At 47.0% G+C, this 23,137-nt stretch overlaps 1 protein-coding gene across 1 annotated transcript in view; it reads left to right on the top strand.

Moving 5' to 3' along the window:
* Positions 1–16,461: 16,461 nt before the first annotated feature.
* DAP (death associated protein) overlaps positions 16,462–23,137 on the top strand; it is a 65,643-nt gene continuing 58,967 nt past the window's right edge. The window contains exon 1 of the mRNA XM_051853568.2: positions 16,462–16,704. Coding sequence (XP_051709528.1) covers positions 16,650–16,704 — 55 coding nt within the window. The 5' untranslated portion in view covers positions 16,462–16,649. The remainder of the gene's footprint in view (positions 16,705–23,137) is intronic.

The raw sequence follows: 23,137 nt of genomic DNA, 5'->3' as shown, positions 1-23,137 counted from the left end.
TTCATCCTCCACATACACATATCTCTTTGTATACAGCCACAGGAGTTCCACTAGCATGCTCCACCCTCGAAACTAATCCAGTCTATCACCTTCCCAGAATATACCTTCAGACACAATTCAATTAAGCACCATCTTTAATCCATTAACATAAGACTCAGAGGTCCAAGACTTGTACCCATGGCCTTTCGGGAAACCCCAAAAATGTTCCTAACCATAACCAAGGAAATTGTTGGGGTTCTCTTAGAGGCTGCCTGGCACATTCTGTACCAACATAATTTTCCAACTTGTCCATTCTACCATATACTTGATCACTAGGACAGTCTACTATAAAGCACTTGTTCTTCTCATTCATCCCATAGGAAAGAAGGTGCTCTCTGGAAGCATCTACCTAAACAATGTTTGCACACCTATAAGAAATAAGAGGTAAAAAATAAACTGTAGGTCCAGCATTGTGACATGGTAGGTAAAGCCACCACACCTGCAACATCAGCATCCCATGTGGGTGCCAGTTCGTGTCCTAGCTGTTCCACTTCCAATTCAGTTCCCTGCCAATGGTCTGGGAAGGACAGTAGAAGATGGCCTGTGTTTGGGGCCCTGCCACCCACTTGAGAGACCTGGAAGAAGCTCCTGGCTCTTGGCTTCAGCCTGGCCCAGCCCTGACCATTGCAGACATCTGGGGAGTAAACCAGTGGATGGAAGATCGATCTCTCTTTCTCTGTCTCTGTCTCTGTCTCTGTCTCTCTGACTCTCACTTTCAAATAAATAAATAAATATTTTAAAAAAAAGAAAGTGAAGAGTTAAAATTGTATATGTGCGGGTGTAAAAAGTTAAGCTTAAGCTTATAGGTTTAAACCTTCCTGGTGCAGCTGTGAAAATAAGACAGAGTGAAGTAGCACCTTGACAGTAGGGACTCCATTTTGGAGCACTTGAGACTCCATTCTGGGAAAGCACCCCCCCACCGTGAGACTCTGGTCTGAAACTATGATCTCAAATAGTCGGACAATAGCAGTGCACTACATCACCCTTGGCAACGTACAAAAACCCCCTAGCATGATTGCTCAAGCTTAAAAGTAAAAAGGTTGCACCTGGGTTACCTGGGCTAATAATGAAGATGTGATTTGTCTATGTCTTAAGATCATAATTGCTGATTGTAAGATTTTAGCAACCGCTTAGCAACCGTGTATTCTCTCCCTCCTCCCGATTTTGTGGTTTTTGCCTTTATAAACCCTATGCTGTAGTTCCTCACTGCTCCTCTGTCCTTGTCAGAGGGCCCCAACATGTTGGATCAATAAATTTAACCCTTTGCTGGTTGCATGAGAGAAAAAGTCTCTTGGAGTTGTTCCTCGGGCAGTGGGCTTTTTTAGACCCTAACAAAAGGAAGGATTAAAAGTAAATCATGGAAAATCCTAGAGTGATTCATATCTGAAATACTGAGTACAAAGCATTTTCCTTCCACTTCTTTATTGATAGTTGCAACAAAGCTAAAATATGAGGGAAGGCATCCTCTGTCTGATTGGTGTCTAAGATACATCTATACGCAATCCTGAGACACTGCTTTTGTTGGTGCCATGAAGTGATACAGCGGAGAAGGGACTGACAGTTTTTCTGAAAAGGGCCAGATAATAAATCTATTTTACATTGAGGGCCATATGACCTCCGTCACAACTACTCAACTCCACCAATGTAGCACCAAGTAGCCATGAATACTATGCAAACAAAATGGACATGGCTTTGTTCAATAAAACTTCATTTGCACAAACAGGCACTGATGAAGATGTGGTTCACAGGCTGTGGTTTATCAACCTTACAGGAAAGAATGGCCTATATTCTATATGACAATAAAATTGAAATTAACAATAAAGGTACAGGAGAGCTAGTATGTTACTATTTCAAACAAAGCATTGAGAAAGCATATGCATAAAATGCTTTACTATAAATATGTGCAGATTATATACAGTGGTCATATATACAGTTACTATCCAAGTCCTGACCATAAGACCTGTGAATGTTCCTGTTGTCTATGGATCATCTATAACACTGTGTGAGACTGCTGAACCAGTGTGATGATGGTGGTAAGATCTGGAATCTAGCCTTTGTCTTTCCAGCGATGAATTCTACCCAGTCAACTAGAACAGTAGTACTCTTAATTTCTTTTAATTTATATGATTAAAAAATCATCGGGCTTGCCCATGAACATCCCAGCTGTTGGGAGGAAAAAGAAGTTCCCAATAATAACTGCTGGTCCTGAAATGAAGGTAAAGGAAGAAGTGTTGCCACAAAGATTTTTCAAATCTGAGTGCCTAGAGACATGAGTTAAGCAAGTTCCCAGTTCAAAGAAGTGTGCTGGGATCCTCAATGAGTCCATCCATATAACCGGAGGAAACAATTACTTCAAACGGTAATGGGATGGCTCCCAGAGCTTGCCCTTGTGTTTCATCATTCACACTGCACCTTAGATAACAGTTTGGTGTGTACTCTCAGCACAGATCTAAACCTTATTTTAGGAGGGTGCTGTGGTTGAATGTGTCTCCCGAAGTTCACATGTTGGGAACTTAATCCCCAAATCAACCATGTTGACTGGTGGGGATTTCTAAGAGGTGACTGGGCCGTGAGGGCTCTGTCCTTGAGTGGATGCATGTTCTTGTGAAGTAGGTTTGCTATAAAAGTGAGTTCAGCTTTCTTGCGCTCCATCTCTTGCCCTGCTTTGCCAGGCAATGCCTTCTGAGTTACAGTGCAGTCAGAAGGTCCTCATGAGATGCAGCCTCTAAGCCTGGAAACTCCCAGAACTGCAAGAAATAAATCTCTGACCTTTATCAATTACACAATCCATGGTGTCTGTTACAACAACACAGGATGGGCTAAGACACAGGGCAATAGTGGACAGCAGTAAGCCTCGGATGACAGCATCACCACATGCCCCGGTCATAAAGGACATACTGATTCTTGTGCCTTTTTTGTGCCTGTTACAGAAATCTGTAAATCAGACTTGCTCAGGGGCTCCTGGGACAGTACCGTGTCTGTAATCACAGTGCACTAATACACATGATCAATCAATGCCTTCTCCTCAAATGTGGTCACAAATTAATTTAAAGACATTTAACTTTAAAAAGGGACCTTGATGTGATGTTCATAAATCAATGAGCTAAATATTAGCCCTCATAAGCGTTACAAAGTCAGCTAATGATCCTTTTTGCAGTAAACACAGTCCTTAATCATTAATACCATTACATACAGCTTCTCTCAAAATGCCCCAGCCAATACATCATAATACACAGCATTCACTTTCTAAGCAATCATGAGAAACAATGATGCAGTGTCAGAAATTCAAAACACTGTGGGTTTCTGACTCCCTGGTATGCTTCAGTTCCCTAGAAATTACAGATCCTGTGATGTTTCAGTGGCTCTCAAATGGAAGCATGCATCAGAACCACGAGGAAGTCTTATTTAAACACAGATTTCTGGAGCCAGCATTGTGGCACAGCAGTCTAAGCCACATCAGAGTGCCACTTCCAGTCTCAGTGCCTCTACTTCCCATCCAGCTCCCCACGAATGCACCTGGCTTCTGTACTTGGGCCTCTGCCACCCATGTGGGAGACTCAGATGGAATTCCTGGTTCCTGGTGTCAGCTTGACCTGTCTCCAACTGTTGCAACCATGTGGGGGAGTGAACCATTTGAAATGGAAGCAGTGTGTGTGTGTGTGTGTGTGTACCTTTTTCTCTCTCCCCAGCCCAGCATTTATGATTCAGTAGATATGAGGTAGGGTAAGGACTTGGATTTCTTTATAAGCTTTTAGGAATGCAGATGCTACAGACTATTCTTTGGGAATCATTGGTCTATAGAAAGAGTCTACAAACTTCTGTAAAATATATATTTATATATACATATATATTTCTGTTATATATATTTCTGTAATACATACACAAATATATGTGTGTATATATATCAACTACCTCTGTCACAAGCATTACCTCTGTCACAACCACTCAGTTCTGCTGTTGCAGTACAAAAGCAGCCGCCACAGACAGGACAGACATGAGCAGTAAGGCTGTGTTCTAGTAAAACTGTCACACAGAAATAAATGTGCCCTAAACCAGCCTCCGTATTTGAATGTTAAGTTGTCCTAAGGTGGCTGCCATATATAGCAAACTATAACCTCCCTTCATGTGTAACCTCACCTAAGAATATACCCTTGTAACAAATAGCTGCCAATCATAGCCCCTGAACTTACTGCCAACCAGAGGCAAATGCCAACTGTGGCCAATCAGGTGGTTGCTAGGGGTCATTTCGCCTTCTCTGGCTATAAATATGACCTGTCCCTGTGGTGGGGGTGAGGAGGTAGACACATAGGGCATTCTGAATCACCCTTGATTTGGAAAGCCGCCTGGTTCCAGAACCTTTTTTCTTGCTCCAGAAAACTTTGTTAAATTTAACTAGTTTCAGTCCTTCTTGTTAACAGCTTTATTTACAAAAACAGGTGGCAGGCTTGATTTGGTCTTGAAACAGTTTCCTGACTCCTGCTAGAGAGAATGACTAGCTCTCTTCACAAGAAGATCTCCCAGCATGGACAACTCAAAGGAACAAAAGGCACGCAAGCCAGCCCCTCCCACCCCATGGTTCATCTGTAATGACCTTGCCTGCACACAGCAGGAAGCAAAAGTGCCGTGTGAGCCAAGACTTTCCTCTTTTAAAGTGTGTCCCAAGGAACTGTATGTAGTATGTGTCCATAGACAACACAGCATATTAGCATTACAAAATGTCAGAAACTGGGTGCTAAAAGCATTTTCTTTGGTTTGAGAGACCACCAGCAGCCTAGCTCTGTCACTTGTCAGCATGCATGGTTTTAGCCTCAAAAAGACAGGAACGCAAGCTGTAAGAAAGCTGAGATCTTATCGTCACTGTCTAGAAAAACACCTGGCACAAGTTAGGTGCCCAAAAGTATTTGTTGAATGAAAGAGAGTATACAAAAATCAATAAATGCCCTCTTAGCCTTAAGATTTTCTCTCAGAGCCTGGTAGCCAACGGTGTCTTCCTCGTCTCCACCACTACTGGCCTGGGACTACAAGGACAGGAAGAGATGCCAGGATGGGCCCTCAAGGTCAGTGTACACCCACCAGGACCACCTCATGGGAGATGACAAAGACAGGCTCCTTTCAGATACTCAGCTACAGTAGCTGCAATAGCTACAGTGCCACTCAGTTCCCAGGTCCTCAGGTGAAAGTTGGCAGCATTGGAGGCAAACACCAGGATGCCTCAGTTAAAAGCAGAGAGCCTAAGGATATCAGAGAGCCTGGAGTGATGGTAGAGTATGATGGACAGGTCAGACTTCAGTACAGTAGAGTATGATGGAAGGTCATGGACCTGTTAGTACCAAAGACCAGCAAGGTAGTGGGCAGAGGGTGGGACCCGGAGAAAGTGGGTGGGGTACAGGATTTCCCATTGTGGAAAGAACCCATTAGATGGAAGCAACCCAAGAGGCCATGAACAGATGAGTGAATAAAGAAAATGTGGTTAAAATACATGATGGAATATTGTTCAGCCTTTAAAAAACAGGGGTGGGGGAATCCTACCATATGTGATAACAGAGATGGACCTGGAGGAGACTGTGCTGAGGGTAATAAGCCAGTTACAGAAAGAGAAAGGAATTAAAGCAAAACATGTCAAATTGGTGTGCTGGTTGTTTCAAGCTGAAATCACTTGAGGAATTGTCACTCCAGAAATGTCCATGAGGTCTGTCTTTCCCTACATTCTGCAAGCCATAAAGATTCTTTGGGAGGAGTGTCCTCCATGCATCAAACTCAGCAAATATCCTTGGTCACCAGAGACTGGTGATTAAGGCTGCAATGAACTAGATGAACAACTCTGTGACGTCACCCTCTCTCCTACCAGCTCCCACAGCCATCCACTCCCACATAGCAGAATACTTCTGAAAGTCCATGGAAAAATAGAGTTAAAAGTTGTGTTTATTTCGCTGCAAATAAATTTTGAAACCCATGCATAATTTGTATAATAAAACACTCCTTATATGCATGGGTTTCAAACTGTTTTTGTACCAAAATAAACTTATCTTTTAGTTTCATTTTCTGTGAGCTTTTTGAAATACCTGCTTATCTCTTAGTAACACACCTAGAATTTTCTATCCTACTCCAGATACCCATTCGTCCTGTTATTCCTTCACAAATTTAATGTTCTTTATTTAGAAAATTGTAAAAACATTATGCTTTGGTCATTTCTTTGGACTTCATTCTCTGTTGAAGAGCCCCTTGTGCACATAAACTTAATTTTTTTAAAAAAAGTGTGCTTTTCTCCTGTTAAACAGTTCTTGTACAAGTGGGTTCCTAAATTCAGCCACAGAGCCCACATAAGAAATAAGCTAGGTACAGGAGACCTCTCCAAGCCCTACAAATACAAATGCAATACAAATACAAATACAGTATAATTCCACTTACACCAAGTATCTTCCAGGTTCATGGAAAATGCAGATTACCAAAAAGCATGCATAGATTTCAAAATATCTTGCACCAAAATAAACTTATCCCACCTTTTTCATTTTTATTCATTGATTTTCACTTCATTTGAAAGAGATACATATAGACAAAGATCTTCCTTCCGTTAGTTCACTCCCCAAATGACTGCAACAGCCAGGGCTGGGCCAGGCTGAAAAGCCAGTAGCCTGGAACTCAGTGCAGGTCTCTCAAGTGGGCAGCAGGGATCCAAGCACTTGAGTCCTTATCTGCACCCTCCCATGGTGCACATTACCAGGAAACTGGATTGGAAGCAGAGGAGCCAGGAGTCTGCTATAGGATGGATGAGTCCCAAGTGGCATCTTAACCCCTGGGCCAAATATCTGCCTCAGTTTTTTAATTCCAAGAACTTTTTGAAGTCCCCTCATGTGAGGAGTTTAAAACAGTCAAACTCATAGAAAATAGGAGTAAAATTGGTTTCCAGAGGCTAGGGGAAGGAAACAGGAAGTTGTCGTTCAAGGGATGTAGAGTTCAGTTTTGCAATGTGAGTAGATTCTAGAGATCTGCGGAACAAGATTGTGCCTGGAGTTAACAACACTGTATGGTGAACTCACAAATTTGTTAAGAAGGCAGATCTCACCTCAAGTGCTCAGTAAGAAAAAAAATCCACTAGAGGTACTAACTTTTTATTGCTGTGCACTTCACACAAGTTAGCAATGAGAAAAACTACATGGCTCACTCGGAGGATCTTGGGCTGGCAAGAGAATTTTCTTAAGCTATTTAATCTGTGGGGACCAAAATTAATACATGACCATATAGTCACCTTTTAGCTTCAATCTTACACAGTAGGCACAGTTTATGAAAACTCTCTCCTACAAGGGGCTGGTTTATGCAACTCCCTTAAGTGTGTTTTACAATGTGAGTTCCACAAAGTATGGGGTTAAGAGGTCACATTCCTGATGAGTAAAGATGGTCTCTGGTGCAAAACACTGGACAACAGGAGTGCTGGACTGTCACTATCTCTTGGCATCAAATTCCAGAAAATTCTGACAGGGAGGCACAATTGCTTATCATAGATAACAGAGCATAAGCAAATTTAATTTGACTTGAAACCGCCTCGCATGATTAGTCAATTAACAAGGCTCCTTGTTTAGCTCACTGGGTGGCAAATGTTCTGTCCACTTCATATTAGTCAACAGCATCCAGAAAAGCCACTTACAGCCCAGTAACTGGATTAAACTAGGTTGAAGCCCCAGGGTGCTACATGTTCTCTGCATCCCATCTTGGGTGGACACCCGGAGAGGGGAGACAGATATAGTGGAGTGTCTTAGACAAGATTCTCCAGAAACAGAACCAGTAGTGGGGGGGGGCGCGCAGGATTTATTGCAGGGAATTGGCTCATCTGACTGTGGAGGCTGTAGGCAGTCTTTTTTTCTATTCCTGCTTTCAACTTACTGGATGTGAGGCTCACCCACACTAGGGAGAGTATTCAGCTTTCCTCAGAGTTTACAAACTTAAATGTCCCTCTCAGTGAAAAAACACCATCAGAGAAACAACTAGAACAATGTGTGACCAAATCTCTGGGTACTACAGGCAAGCCAGGTTGACACATGAAAAAACACCATGCTCCTGAGTCACCCACCGTCAGCGTCCTCCCGCTGTTTGTCCAGGTGAGACAAGGTCAGTTGTTGGTGTTTTTGCCTTCCTCTTTCCTCCTTCCTCCTTCCTCCTTCCTGCAGGGGGCCTCTCCTTAACTCCAGGAGCTCCTCTAGTGTAATGTTCCAATAAAACCTCAGAGTTGGTTTCTTTCTAAAGAGAGAGAGAGGAGGAAACATATTTACGTGACAGATGATCAGTGAATAAGCATAGGCCCAGCATGGTAGTGTCTGGTATTTGTGCTGAGCGATGTCACGTCAAGCTATACCTCTTCCACAATCTTGCACAAAATGCTTAAGTACAGCTTTCTTTCCCCAAGTGCCCCATGGTCCTCGGTTAAGGCGATGAATAGTCATGTTGTAAGTCTCCGGTGAGCTACTGAAATTGTATATTTGCCTTTACGTTTTCCATGGCCAAAGGTAGTTTATTAATTTGTGTCAGGGAAAAGCTCCTGAACAGTGCCCCAGAGGATCCCTCCCGACCTGAAGCATGGACTTGAGATTTGTTCTTACCTGGATTAACAGCAATCGTATTTCCCAAGCTTGGATTGTTCTCTAAAATGGAGCAAGCACAGAACTGACTGACTTTTCTGCAAATGCTCTGAAGACTGGGCTCCGACAGGAGTCATTATTTACAACCTTCTCTGGCTTGTGAAGTTGCACACAGATACTTCCGCCTGAGTGGAATGATTAATCAAGGGTGGGAAATCACTTGCTGAGAAGAAAGATGGTTTAAAAAGAAACCCAACAAGAACTTCAGCAGGAAAAATATGCTCTAAATTTATTAGGAAAATTGCCTGCTCTAACCCCAGATTAAAGAGAGACAAGAAAGCTAAGATGGGAAGAGACTAAAGGCATCCTCCAGAAGTATGCCGGGCTATATACTTAATATAGACAATTATCAAAAAACTCTAAGGTCATGACACAAAGAGTTTAGCCCATGTTCACACTGATTGCTAACAAATAGCTGAATTCACAAATAAATTCACTTAAATCTTGGAAAATGAGCATACTTAAAAGCCTATCTACCAGCAATAAAATTAAAGTTATCATCTTCAGTGGTGACTCAGATGGACATCATGTTCCCTTGACGTGATGTGATGACAACTGCAGAATGGACTTCCTTCCATGGCTCTATTTAATGATGAAGAAACATAGAAATGCACTGAGGGACAAGCTACAAAGTGAGATTTTTAAAAGTATTCTTGTGGCCGGCGCCACGGCTCACTAGGCTAATCCTCTGCCTGTGACACCAGTACCCCGGGTTCTAGTCCTGGTTGGGGTGCCGGATTCTGTCCCGGTTGCTCCTCTTCCAGTCCAGCTCTCTGCTGTGGCCCCGGAAGGCAGTAGAGGATGGCCCAAGTGCTTGGGCCCTGTACCCGCATGGGAGACCAGGAGGAAGCACCTGGCTCCTGGCTTTGGATCGGCGCAGCAAGCCAGCCGTGGCAGCCATCTCGGGGGTGAACCAACGGAAGGAAGACCTTTCTCTCTGTCTCTCTCTCTAACTCTGCCTGTCAAAAAAAAAGTATTCTTGTATATTTTTTGTGGAAGTCTGCAGGGACATACAACTCTACACCCTGATCGGATTGCTGAGAAGTGGTGATCTGCTTTTTCACTTTGAATATTGTTACTGAGGTTTTTCATAGTGTATTTGGGGTTTTTTTAATGTATATTAAGAGTACTTTCTCCTTGAACACAGTCGAGACACCCATGTGGTCTGGGGAGAAGAGGCCCAACATTGTAGCTTTGGAGGAAAAACCAATGAGCAGCAGCCTCCCGCTCCAGACCTGCTATTTCTCACTTAGAAGCCTGTGCAGTCAGTCCTTTAGAAAAGTGACATCATTAATACTGTCTGGACTCAGAGATGTCCAAACTATCATCACGAAAGCAAACAGCCCGGATATGAGCTGTGTGGGTCCAGAAATAGCTGTGGTGTGCAGAGGCCCAAACCACGGGGGCGGCACTGTCACTGGGAAGACCAAAGCCCCCGTCCCTCTGCTGGGCAGTGGATTCCCAGGCCTGCAAGTCTGCCTATAAGAAGGGAGCCAGGCCTCCAAGAGTCCACCTGCCAACCCAAGGCCTCTGCAAGGGTGACACCAGCTCACACTGTAGGCCTAACCTGACATCCCTACTTTCCTGGGGCATGGCGTGTGTCTTACTAATCCAGATCTTTTTTATTCTTCATCTTCAACCAGTAAGCATCTGAGAAATTATCTAGAACAGCAGGTCTTAAAATGTGATGCAAGGACCTTTGGAGGTTTTCTTGATGCAGCATGTGGTCAGGCTGAGCTCAACCCGAGGCGTGGAGACCCCGAGCCTAGTGCTCAGTCCTTTATAAAGTCTGAATAGGACAAACTCACACCTAAAGGGCTCTTCAAAGATTTATATGTATTGTTTAAGGGAAAAATACTGTATGAGTTGACTTTTGATTACTACAACAAAATACCTGGGAGGAGCTAGATTTATAAGTGAATAGGTGTATTTAGCTCACAGTTTTGGAAGTTCATGTCCAAGATCAGTAGCCTCATGGACTGGGCATCTAGTGATGGCCTTGGATGGCAATGAGAGTATATATAGCAGAGAGAAAGGTTGATCTCAAACTCAGGCTTCCAAAACAACTCTCTCATGAGAATTATCATCCCAGTGCACACCCTGATGACCCGGGACCTCCCAGTAGGCCCGCCTCCCAAATACCATAATCAGACTACCTTTCCACTCCCTTAGTACCATTAACTTATGATTTGAGGGTTTAAACATCAGCATGCATATGGAAGTCAAATCGTGTTGCAGTCACAGCAAATAATATACAATGACCATTGTCTTCTGAATAGAATGTGTTAAAAAATAAAATAATGGTAACAAAAATATGTTGTTCCTCAATTACAAATATCAGGTTGCTTTGAAAGTATTTCATTTTCTCATCAGTTGAAAGCCTCTTTATTTGTGAAGCCTTTCTCAAGCTTATTTTTTGAACCTATGGCAATGCATATGCCCTTGTAAGAAATTCTATAGAAGGAGATAAACGCTAAGACGTAATACTGAATAACTATTTGAATCCCTAAGTAAGATGAGTATTACTGCCTCCAATATGGAATTACAATCACAGAATGTGTAAGCAGGTTGCACACGGTCAAAATAATAACTCCGTGGGAAAGCCAGAAATACCAGTATTCTTCTCTCCACCTACTTCTCCACTAATAATGCACTTTTCATACATAACTTGCAAAGCATTGGAAATTCTATGGTAAGCCAATATTCACAGTTGCTTTATTCTCATTGTTTGCAGTTTCTGTCATCTAACTTCTAAGTCAAGATATGAGGAATATTTTGCCAGATTGAAGCTGGTTTTTTCCTTCAAATTTCCTTAACTAAAGGATAACCTCAAATGTGGCTGAAATTGACCTCCATGTTTTTCACTAACTGTTGAGTTACCTTTGAAAAATGCCTCAGTGTTTTTCAATTACACTGTGACTAAGTGACAAGCTGAGGCCCAATGAAGTGCCCAGGAATTTCATGCACAGGCAGATGTGTGTGTGTGTGTGTGTGTGTGTGTGTGTGACATGAGACACTCTATCATTTTTTATTTCACTTTGGAACATGCGTATATGCTTCAAATACTGTGTGTGCTCAATAAATTATACTTAAGTTAATATTATTTAAAGCCTAAATAATATCATTGAATAAGAAATATCTTAGGGATTACAAAGCAAATTCAAGAAGGACTGCTCCCCTCCCTTTATAGCAAAATCAACAATAGAAGAGAAATTCTGTACCATAAATAAGAATATAAAAATTCTCATCTGTCCGACAACAGCACAACAGCACAGAAAGTCGACGCCAGCCTGGAATAAAGTGCATTCACTGCACTGATTGATATGTGGGGTTAATACACCATGGAACAATTCATGTATTTCATGAATGCTGATGGGAAACCCCCTTTGCAGAAATAACAGTCCATTCTCTAGTATTTTGTGGCTCACGAAGCACTTTAGAATGCACGGCTACTACAGTGGCAAGAGCTGGGCTCTCTCGGGTCTACTCACACTGGCCACCAATGCTTGTGCTTGGCCCTTTATAGATCAAAAGGACAGAGAATTCCCTGGGTCTCTGGATTCTGGGGTGGGGGGGTGGGGGAGACTGAATGAGATGCACAAAGCTACAAGGCTGTGGCAGTGTAGCAGCATTTAGTCAAAGCCCTGGATTCTAACAGAACCCCTGAGAGTGCTATTATTGTTCATATCTGATTGTAAGATAAGGAAACTGAGGTCCAGAAAGGTTCAGTGTTGTCACCAAGGTTACAAAATATACAGTGAGAGAAGAGAATCTGCATTCCCTTTCTTCCTTACAGACTTTTTCCAGTGCTAACAGCAGCCACATTATCTTAGATTCAGCACCGTTATTTTTCAGCACCATTTGAGATCAGCAAAGAGCCCACATACAGAAAAAGGGGAAATGGCTCCAAAAATGTTCTAGAAGTCAAGCAACAGCGGGGGTAGAGGGAGCACAGGAATGGGGCATAGAGCATGCAGTCTCTGGGCCCAGCTCCCACTCATCAGAGCTGTATGCCACATGAGTTCAACACTCCTTCTTCCTTCTGTTTGTTTTTGCTTTCCTTGGTGAAATGAGTTGACCTGCTTTACTCCCAGAGGTATTGTGATATTAAAGTTAAGATTACTTAGTCAACAATTCTAATAAAAACTACTCAGTATGCACACCCAGAGAGCTTCAGTGGGTATACAGTACCTGGCAATTATCCTCAGGCCCTAGCACTGGTGTGGCAGGACACACACATGCACACGTGTCACACACATATGCACACCCAGAAAGTCTCAGGATGAAAGTGTCAGAAAAGATAACTGGTCACGTGCTGTTTGTTGCTCCTCCGCGAGCGGAGGAGAGGCACCGGACCGGACGCTGTTTTTCCCTTGCTGTAGGTTTTCTCTATAGCAACGCAAGAACAGGTAAAGAGAAGGCCGAAATAATGAGCTCCCCAGCGAACTCTCCACCAACTCTCCACCCCCCGAACTTTCCACCAGCCCGGAGACAGTAGTTGTCCCAGAAAGTGCAGTTGAGTCCCCTTTTATAGTCCTCTTCCAACAATCCATGCTCCGCTGCCTGCGTGCTCTAGAATTATGGGAGAAAATACCTATTGAATGTGTCTTCTGTACCGACCATGGTTCTTGCTGGGAATACAACATCCAGCCAGATAGACGTGATATTGCCTCTTGTTGAGCCAACACAGGAGTCAGTGCAGACAGGCAATAAATGGGAGATTGCAGAAGACAGCTATGAAGTACCGCATGCCTTTGACTTTCTGCTCTGCCACCTTCCGCACATGATTCTGCTCGGTTCAGAGCTACAGTGTGACTGTTCTGCCTTCTGCTTTGTTTTTGTTTGTTTGTTTGTTTGTTTGTTTTTTGACAGGCAGAGTTAGAGAGAGAGAGAGAGAGAGAGAGAGAGAGAGAGGTCTTCCTTTTCCCGTTCGTTCACTCCCCAAGTGGTCGTGTGTTGTGGCCGGCGCGCTGCACCGATCCAAAGGCAGGAGCCAGGTGCTTCCTCCTGGTCTCCCATGCAGGTGCAGGGCCCAAGGACCTGGGCCATCCTCCACTGCCTTCTGGGGCCAAAGCAGAGAGCTGGAATGGAAGAGGAGCAACCAGGACAGAATCCAGTGCCCTGACCAGGACTAGAATCCAGGGTGCCGGCGCCGCAAGGCGGAGGATTAGCCTAGTGAGCCACGGCGCCGGCTGTGTTCTGCCTTCTTTTAGCATTCAAGATGGTAGGAACAACAAAGCTACCAGGCAGAAGGGCCACACTCACTTCAAGGGTGCAACATCCCTTCGGAAATTCTCCTACAGATTTCACTTACATTTCAATGGCCATCACTGTGTCACTTGGCCATCTTCAGCTATAAGAGAGGCTGAAAAATATTTTTTGCTCAGTCTAAGTTCATGATCTTCTTAAATAACTATTTCTTTTCATAGGGATACTACTGAGTAGGCAGAGTAAGCCACACTGTAATGAACAGCTTAGATTCTATTCTAGATGGGAAGCTATTTGTGGGCAGGTCAGTGAATCAGGAAATTAGACCTGGCTGTTATAGCTGAGTGTCTCCATCAGTGTTGTCCCAGGCCACAGGCAAAGACATGGATCTTCTCAGGCCTCAGGGAAGTCCAGTGGGTCTGGAGCCACCAGAACCCTGGGAAGTCCTGCTCTTTCTTTCACACCAGTGTTCGCCATATGGTATTGGGTCTAACATGGTATGGCTCCTAAGTGCAACTTACTATGAGGGGGAAAAGTGCTGCCAGTTGAACTGATACAATTTTTCTTTCAACATAATATTTTCATTCTATATTTCTTAGAAACAGTTCTTTTAGACCTATTAAAATATAAGTTTTTAACCAGAGAGCATTCTCACAGACATAAAAAGGAAAATATTCATAAAATTAATTGGCTAGGTATTCCTAAAGCTTCTGTCCATTCAGAACTCAAGTCATTGTCTTCCTGTTTTCTCACTCCATTCCATTAAGGGTATGAGCGATACAGTGTCTCATCAAAAAATGTTCCACTATTGGTTTCAGGATCTTCTTCCAAGCTGCTGTCACCAGTCTGCAAGTTTTGATGTGAATGCCAGACAATGACAACTGTATCATGACTGCCACTTGGCCAACAGCTATCCTGCTGTTAGTGATGCTGAAATTTAGCAGGGGAGGGGAAGAGCAGTTCATGGTATATGCATGTTTATGTGTGTCCTGACAGAAAAAGAACAGAGCAACACTGAGTTGGATACCCATGTGCAGACTCAGCGGGGCAGCGGGTTATTGCATCTGGAGCTCAGTCAAGAAAAACAGGTGTGGCATCCATAATCAACAGGACGATGATCATACCCGTGGGCCTGAATATGTCCCACCAAAGTTCATGTGTTGGAAACTTAATCCCCTATGCAACAATGTCAGTAGATGGGGCCTAACAGAAGTGACTTGAGGCCAGTGTTGTGGTGTAATGGGTAAAGCTGCTGCCTGCATACCAGCATTCCATATGGGCACCAGTTCGTGTCCTGGCTGCTCCACCTCCAATCCAGTCCCCTGCTAATGGTCTTCGAAAAGCAGCGGCACACGACCCAAGTGCTTGGGGCCCTACTACTCATGTGGGAGACCCAGATGAAGCACCTGGCTCCTGCCCTGGGCACTGCGACCACCCTGAGAGTGAATCAGCAGATGGAAGATGTCATTCTGTCCTTCTTTTTCTTTCTGTAACTCTTTCAAATAATTAAAAAAAAAAAAAAAAAAAAAAGAGGTGACTAGAGCAGCAGGGCCCATACACGTGTGCTCAGCCTTCCCTTGTTCTTCCTTGAACCTCTGCCACGGGATGGTGTAGCACCAAGGTCCTTCCCAGATGCCAGCCCCACGCTCTGGACTTCCTCCACGTGTCCAGAACTGTGAAGCAACTACATCTCAGTTCTTCAAAAATGACTCAGTCTCAGAAAATGGACCGGGACACCATCAAAGCCAAGTGTAGCGGAGAGGGCCCGTGCTCAGGCTGGGGAAACTCAGAAATCTAGGACAGGCAGCCTCGGCAGCTGAGAACTGGATGACAAGGGCAGCCATGGGTCATCCCCAAAGCTAGGCGGAGAAGGGAGATATGATGCAAGAGTGACCACGAGACTGGTAGCGTGGCAGTCCCAAGCTGCAACAGAATTTCCTGGTTGGGGGCAGCCGTGGGCGAGTTGCATGGAAACCAGTACACCGGCAGGACTGAGGAAGGGGCGAGGAACCTCTCCGAACAGTTTCACTGCCAAAGGTCAAGGTCAAGGCCGAACCGTAGCCACCACGGGGGCCCGCTGCCGGTGAGGTCAGCCATGGTGGCCACGTGCCCTGGCAAAGCCAGAGGGAAGCGACCCTGAGCACAGGGGCGAGGGATGGGCTCTGGACCAAACCGAGGCCCACCGCCACAGGGCCGAGCCAGACACGGAGGGACGGCGGCCCGGTCCCTCAGCCCCGTGGCTCCCTGTTTAACACACGCCTGCTCTCTCCGCGCCGGCCCCATCTGGGTCTCGCTTCTGCTTTCTCAGGCTGAGCAGAGCCCGGGGCGCTAACACAGAGGCCCCGCCGTCGCCTGTCTGCCCGTGGCGACCTGGCCATCGACGCTGCAAGCGGGCGTCGTCCTCGCGCTGGCCCCTTTCCAATTTCCTGCCAGCCTGGGCCCAGCCTCTTCCTCTGCCCGCTACCACGACTTCCAACGTGGCGCTGCCTATCGCGCATGCCCCGTGCCGGGCGCGCGCGGGGCCGGCCGCACGGCGTCATCGCGCACGCCCCAGGTGGGCGGGGCCGCGCCACGTCGGCGCCCCGCGGCGGCAGTCCGTCTTCCTGCGCGGCCCCGGCTCGCCGCGGGCACGCGCGCTCCTGGCTCACGCGCGCGCCCTCCCTCCCTCCCTCCCTCCGCTGGCGTGTCGCTCACACGCGCACTCCCGCCCGGCCAGCCAGCCGCGTCGCCGCCTCAGCCCCAGCCCCAGCCCCTCGGAAAGCCGGTGGCACCATGTCGTCGCCTCCCGAAGGGAAACTAGAGACTAAAGCTGGACACCCGCCCGCCGGTACTGGTCGTTTGCACTTTCTCTCCTCGCGCGGGCGCCGAGGGCGGGCTCGAACTTGCGGGCGCCGGGACTCGGCAGGGAGGGCCCCGCTGGGGCGTAGTGACGGGGTCCCGGTGCGCGGGGGCGCTCAGGTGTGCGCGGGTTCCCCGCAGGCCCGGAAGGTGGGCAAAGTAGCGGGATCCCTGGGGGTGTGGCCCCGGCGCACGACTTAGAGAAGACAAAAAAAAAAGTCTTGGGGTCGACCGCTGAGAACGCACGGGTCTTTTAAAGGACAGTAGCAGAAGCCAGGAACAAGGCTGGCGGTGCTGACGAGGTGCGGGCTCGCAGCTTGTCACCCCAAAGAAGAACAAGAAAGCGGGAACCGTTTCTGTCAGCAGTCACACGGTGCCACCCCCTTTACCCACCCCACACACTTCCGTGCACGTCCAGCCTTTTTCTCCTAAGTGCTTTTGCTAAACCTAGGATCCAGGAGCGCTGTCCCTTAGAAAGCAGCGCTCCTACCAGCCTTCCTGCCCGCGCCCGGCATTGCTCCTCGGGCCCTGTTCACACACCGGTCCGTGAGGGCTGCAGGTGAGACTGTTGCGGGAGGCGGCTGGCACAGAGGTCCTTGTAAGAATTTCAGACTGGAGACAGAGCTGGGCGGTAAGATGAATCGGCACACAGGCAGGTGGCGTGGGCAACCTCAGCAAGGAGCCCAGTGCCCAGTCTGCATTTACACCGGCGTATATATGGCTATGGGGTCCACTTCCTCTCGCCCCTTCTGGGATGTTGGCTGGGCAAACGGCCGTGACATTTGTGCATTTCCTCCCGGGTGTTACCAGATCCAGTAGCCCCCAAGGTGCTGGGCCAGGGAGATGGGGGTTGGGTAGAGAGGAAGGCTTGGATCCCTCTACAGGGTTGTGGGACATGGGCAGGGCTTCAGTTGTGTAAATACCCAGCTCCTCCCAGAGCATGCTTCTAAGGCTGTTACGTTCCTTCCCTGGGTCCCTCTCACACATAGCCAGTCTGCCTTCCTCCCTAACAAGAATACCTAAAGCCTTGGGTCCCAGAAGCCAGGCCATGTCGTCACCTGGAGTATTAGAAACTAGGTCTTCTAGGAGGAGAAACCTGGCTTCCTTTTGTGGTAAGGGTTCGTGTGATCTCTGTGTGCCGTCCCCAACCATGCGGCATGGAGTCTCACCTCCATACAGTAAGAGCAGGTCCTAAGTATGTCACATTTCAGGGTAGGTAATTGGGCTCCAGGGGACAGAGCCTGCCAGGGACCACAAAGCCAACCAATGGGGTTGGACTTGGGAGCTGAGCGATTTCAGAAAATCATTCCCCTGTCACAGAACTAGGTCTGGAAGGCACTTGTGTAGCATGGGTTAAAAAGAATTTTAACAGCAATCACAGGGGTCCACACCCAGCTGTCCCCTGATCTGAGCTTCCATAGGGAGGAGTACCTTTATGATCTGGACAGGGCTGAGCCCCAGAGCTGGGCAGCAGCGGTCTGTCGCAGCTCCCCATTCCCAGGGTGGAGAGCTGCTTTTTAAGTACCTGTTGGAATGCTACCAAATCAGAATAACGGTAATTAAGCTGCACTTAGATATATCCACACAGAAAAGATCTGAGGTATAAACCACATATTAACTCCCTGGGAGAAGTTTCATACAGGCCTCTGATCTTCATTGAATTGTTCAGTAAACAGCCAGGCTTTGTGAATTACAGATTAAATCATTTGATTTATACCAAAAGGGAAGGGAGGCAACTTGTTTGTGCTGGTGTGGCAGTGAACTTGGGTTCTAAGATTCCGAAGCTCTCAGTCATTCCACTTCTGCAGGGCTTGGTTGGAGCCAGATGAGCGGCTTTTGAGCGAGTCGCAGGGCGGGGCTGCCTTTTTGCTGTGGCTCGGCCTGAGCTGGGAGCTTCCGTGATCCCGGTTCAGGACCCCAGCCCCTGGGGATGCCCAGCACTTCAAGGCAGCTGCTTAGCTGATGTGACCAAGTCTAGGAGGAGCTGTCACTCAGCGTTTTCCAAGGCCAGTTACACTTGGCCAGGGTTGGAGGAAGGACCCTGTACCCCAGGCCCCAGGCGAGGCACAGGCTGGAAGCGTGCCTGTTGGCATTGGCATTTATTTGGCCTCCCAGTGGTGCCCTGTCTGCAGAGCACCCTGTGTGAGAACCTTGCTCAGCAAGACGCTCTCAGCACTCCTGTTTAGTCTGGCGAAGCCAGAGACTGCGCCCTTCTGCAGAGGAGATTTTTTTAAAAAGCCACCCACTGTCATCCTGGACAGCCAAGAACATGACTCATAAATCAAATAACTGCCTTGAAAACCTCAGGAACGCTTTCATTAAGTGCTTAAATTGGATAACAGAAGTGTGTTTAAATCCTCTCTCGGAAATAATAAAATTATCTTACAGCAACTCTCACTGTTCTTTTGTGTTTCCTCTTTATTGCTGTCTCAACCCAGTCCCCTGCTGTGTACTGTCCCTATCACACTTGCCACCACCTGTGTGCTCTCTCCTCCTCAATTCCATGGCTGGCTCTCACTGGTCTATTTATGTCCAGGGGCTGGCACCATGCCTGGCACAGTGCACTCCCTACATAGCTCCCCAGGGCCTCCTCTCTCTTCTTACTCCCTCCACAGCATGGCAAGCCTGCAGCTTGCCTGTGTCTGAGCCCTCTCCCCTGCAGACAAATGTGAGGGGATCCCTGTCAGCCAGTATGGGTAGCAGGAAGGTGGGAATAGGAGCTAAAGTTTGTTGAGTGTTCCAGTATACAGGCACAGCACTTGGCACTTTAACCTACTAAATTATCAGTCACCCTACCATGAGGATGCCAAAGACAGTGCCATTTAACAAACTCACTCAGCTATTTTGAGTGTTGCCCTTCTCTGAGCCAGTGACCCAGGATCAGCCCGAAAGGGCCTTTGCCTCTTGGAATCTCCACTGCCTGGAAGTGAACCCTGTGACTTGCAGGTGCCTCTTCCCAAGATGTAGGATTAATGAGGCAGTTTGTAAAGGCCTCTGGAGAGCAGGACGAAGTGCTGTGCAAATATGGAACATTGTTACTTATGAGTGATTGATGGCATTGCATCGTATTTGGGCAAACGTCTGTCCGCTGTAGAAGTAATCCAGTCTTAATGATTTGAGACCCCACCACGGCTCCCTCCACTGCAAAATATTTGCAGAGAAATGGGGTGAGACTGCTTGTTTTATGAGAGTTATTGCAGAACCAGATTAGCAAAGTTGGATTTAGCCAGAGTCTTTCTGTTTCATCTAACAGCGGTAATGGCATTCCACAGCAGAGGGAGGACATAATTACCAGCCACACTGCTACTCACTCCTGCCAGGCTCCCCGAGTTTTGGCAGTGATGTGAACAAAATCTCTTTGGCAAATACATTTTGCTGGCCCTGTTCACCTCCATTTCCCAGGGGAGCCAGACCATGTGTAGCTAAAGTTCTCATAAATCTGATAGACACTAATTTTACTTAGGATTTTCTTCAAAAAGTAGACATGACAGCCCAACCAAAATTGAATCAAATGGAAATATAAACATGACTATTTATTGAAAGTCAAATGGGAAATAGACCACTTGGATTTCTTTAGTGACTTCAAAGCAGTTCATAACCCTGTTAGATTAGTTAGACAGGAGTTAAGGATGCATATAACAGGTTGTCGCGAACATTTCTCCCTGAGTTACAGTCTTGCAGGAAGGTTTTCAGATTATTGATGCCATTCTTTTGCTAGAAATGGAAGTCATTGGTCTTTTAGCCCATGAACCACAGTCATGGATTTGCCAAGCACAGCTCCTGTGCCTGTCACTGATCAGAACTTGAAGGTACAGGGAGCAGGTCTGCTTTAGCTCCCAGCATGCCAAGGGCAAAGATCCTGTAGTTACTGCATTTTCTCAGGAACTTCCAGGCCTGGTGGACTCTAGCATCCCAAGACAAGTGTAGGTTTCTCCCTGTTCCCTAACCACCTTCTGTTATGTGCCCCTTCTAGAGTCTTCTGTGCACCTGCTTTTCATTTCTACATTCTTACTTGGTTTTCTGAGTGCTTTCCCCTTCCTGTCTTCAGAAATACTTCTGTTGATAGAGGGAATATTCAGTTCTATAAAAAGTACTAGGTTAGTTACAAGGTAAGTGTACTTGCTATTGTAACAGACAACTTGAAATCTCAGCGGCAAACAAAGTGAAGCTTATTTCTCTCCTGGGAGCTTGGGCAGCTGCATGACACCGCCATTTCAGTGTGTGGCTGCTGCCGAGGGGCCACCGAGTCTAAGTCACCATAGGCTTTAGGGCACCCTGCAAGTGGCACATAGCCTGTGTCAGTTCCCTTTGCCTCTGGAGCAAATTACAATGAATGCTGTGTTTTAAACAACACAATTTTATTTTCTTTTGTTCTGGAGGTGAGAAGTCTAAAATTATGTCACATCATTTTAGAAGGTGCTGGCGGGGTTGGTGCCTTCTGGAGGCTACAGTTTGAGTGTGTACCCCTAAACTTAATCCCCGTATTCCCATGTTGGTGGTATTTGGAGGTGTGGACTTTGGGAGATAATTAGGATTAGATGAGGCCATGAGGGTGGGTGCCCCCATGAAGTCCTTCAGACACCAAGTGGGACCTGAGCACACACATTTGCTTGGTCTCACCATGTTTTGCCTGTACCACGTCCAGATGCAGCAGGAAGGCCCTTGCTAAATGCCAGCATCTTGGTCTTGGATTTCCCAAGCTCCAGAAGCGTGAAGAATAAGTTTCATTTGAATTACCGGTCTCAAGTGATCTGTTAGCAGCAGAAAACAAAAACAACAACAACAGAGAATCCATGTTTTTGCCTCTTCCAGCTCCTGGGGGCTACCCACATTCCTTGGCTTGTGGGCCCTGTCTCCATCCTCAAAGGCAACACTAGCTGGTCCTGTCCTCATCTCACACACTCTGACCCTGTCACTTCTGCTTCCTTCTTTCACCTCTAAAGATCCTTGTGATTCCATAGCCACTCCCCACCTAATAATCCGGAATAATCTTATTTCAAAGTCAACTGGTTAGCAGCCTAATTCTCCTTTTCCATGGAACTCACACACTGCCAGGCTCCCAGGAGGGGCCATGATGCTGCCCACCACAGTCACTTCTCCTGTGCAGTTGACAGAAGCCAGGTAAATGGCCCCGTCCCAGTACAAGGGAGGCCAGGAGGATGGCTGGTGGACATCTCACCAGGCCCTGCCTCAAGCCACAGTCCCCAGAGCCTGGTCTCTGCAGCACCTCCAGGCAGCCAGCCCTCCTTTCCTCTGGACTTTCTGGAATCAGCTTCTCTTCTGCTCTCAGGATGCCTGTGTTAACTGCCCACCACGCTCCTTAGTTTGCAGGAGGTACAGTCAGCTGTGCAGCAGGGACCTCGTCCTGGCCCGGTTCCTGTCCAGTTTGTCTTCTAGATCAAAGGTATGTCATGGAATGGGACACACCTGCTGCGGAGCATGGACCCAGCCTCAGTTCTGAGTCCAAGCTCCCTGACCGTGGGATCACACCACGTCCCTGAACCTCACTTCCACCTCTGGAGAGCCACTGGGTTGCCCTGTGGGCCCCAGCGCCCTCACAGCCCAGGGGTCTGAGCACATGCAGAAGAGCAGTTTTCCTTTTTCTTCCTCAGTATCCTTGAGATGTGAAACTGTATTGGGCTCATGTTGTGGCAGAGCCATTGTCTCCACTTGGCGCGCACACACCTGAAAGCTGCTCTCAGGACTGCACGTGGTCCGGGGTGCAGGGTCCTCATCGGGATCCCCCGTAGTGTGTGCCTCCTGGCAGTGGTCAGCTCCCAGCCTCTGCACGTGTTGTGTTCTCTCTGCCTGTCGCCCTTGAGCCTGCCCACTTTCCATCTGCAGGGCTCCCGCCATTGACTGAGTGGGCAGTCAGTGCTTGCCAAGTGGTCCTCCTGTCTCCTTGTAGGGCCCTGTTAGAGGTAGATAGACCCTGTTAGCAGCCGGAAGTTGTGCTCACCTCATCTCCCCATTCTGAGGATGGGCGGGAAGGTGGGGAAGTCCAGTCCCATGTCTCTTTGCTTAACCTGCCATTTCAATGCTCTCTACCTGACAGCAGGAGGCTTAGTCCTAACCTACAGACTGGTTGTTTCTGTCTCGTTTTCATTTGTTCTCACTGCCAGAACAGTCCTCAGAACCTTTCCTCTCCAGGTGCAAGTAGATTAGTTGTCTGTGAATAACTTTTCAGTGGCTCTACTCAGGCGAGAACGGAAGTACCATACACTGGCTGCCTGGCTCTGGTCCGTGCTTTTGGTACGTTTGTGTGGATTGACAGACCTTTGTTCTCTACTGGACACCACACCTTGGGTCATCAGCCCTCATGGTAGTGAGTGTTCCCGGAGAGACCCTGATTCTTCCTTCCTGCTAGAGAAGCGTCCAGCCTGCTCCTAAGCGAGATCCTTTTCCAGTTGGCACCCAGACCG

This window comes from Oryctolagus cuniculus, chromosome 14 (assembly GCF_964237555.1).
Source record: "Oryctolagus cuniculus chromosome 14, mOryCun1.1, whole genome shotgun sequence".
Taxonomy (NCBI): Eukaryota; Metazoa; Chordata; class Mammalia; order Lagomorpha; family Leporidae; genus Oryctolagus; species Oryctolagus cuniculus.
This window is presented reverse-complemented; position numbering and strand designations above follow the sequence as displayed.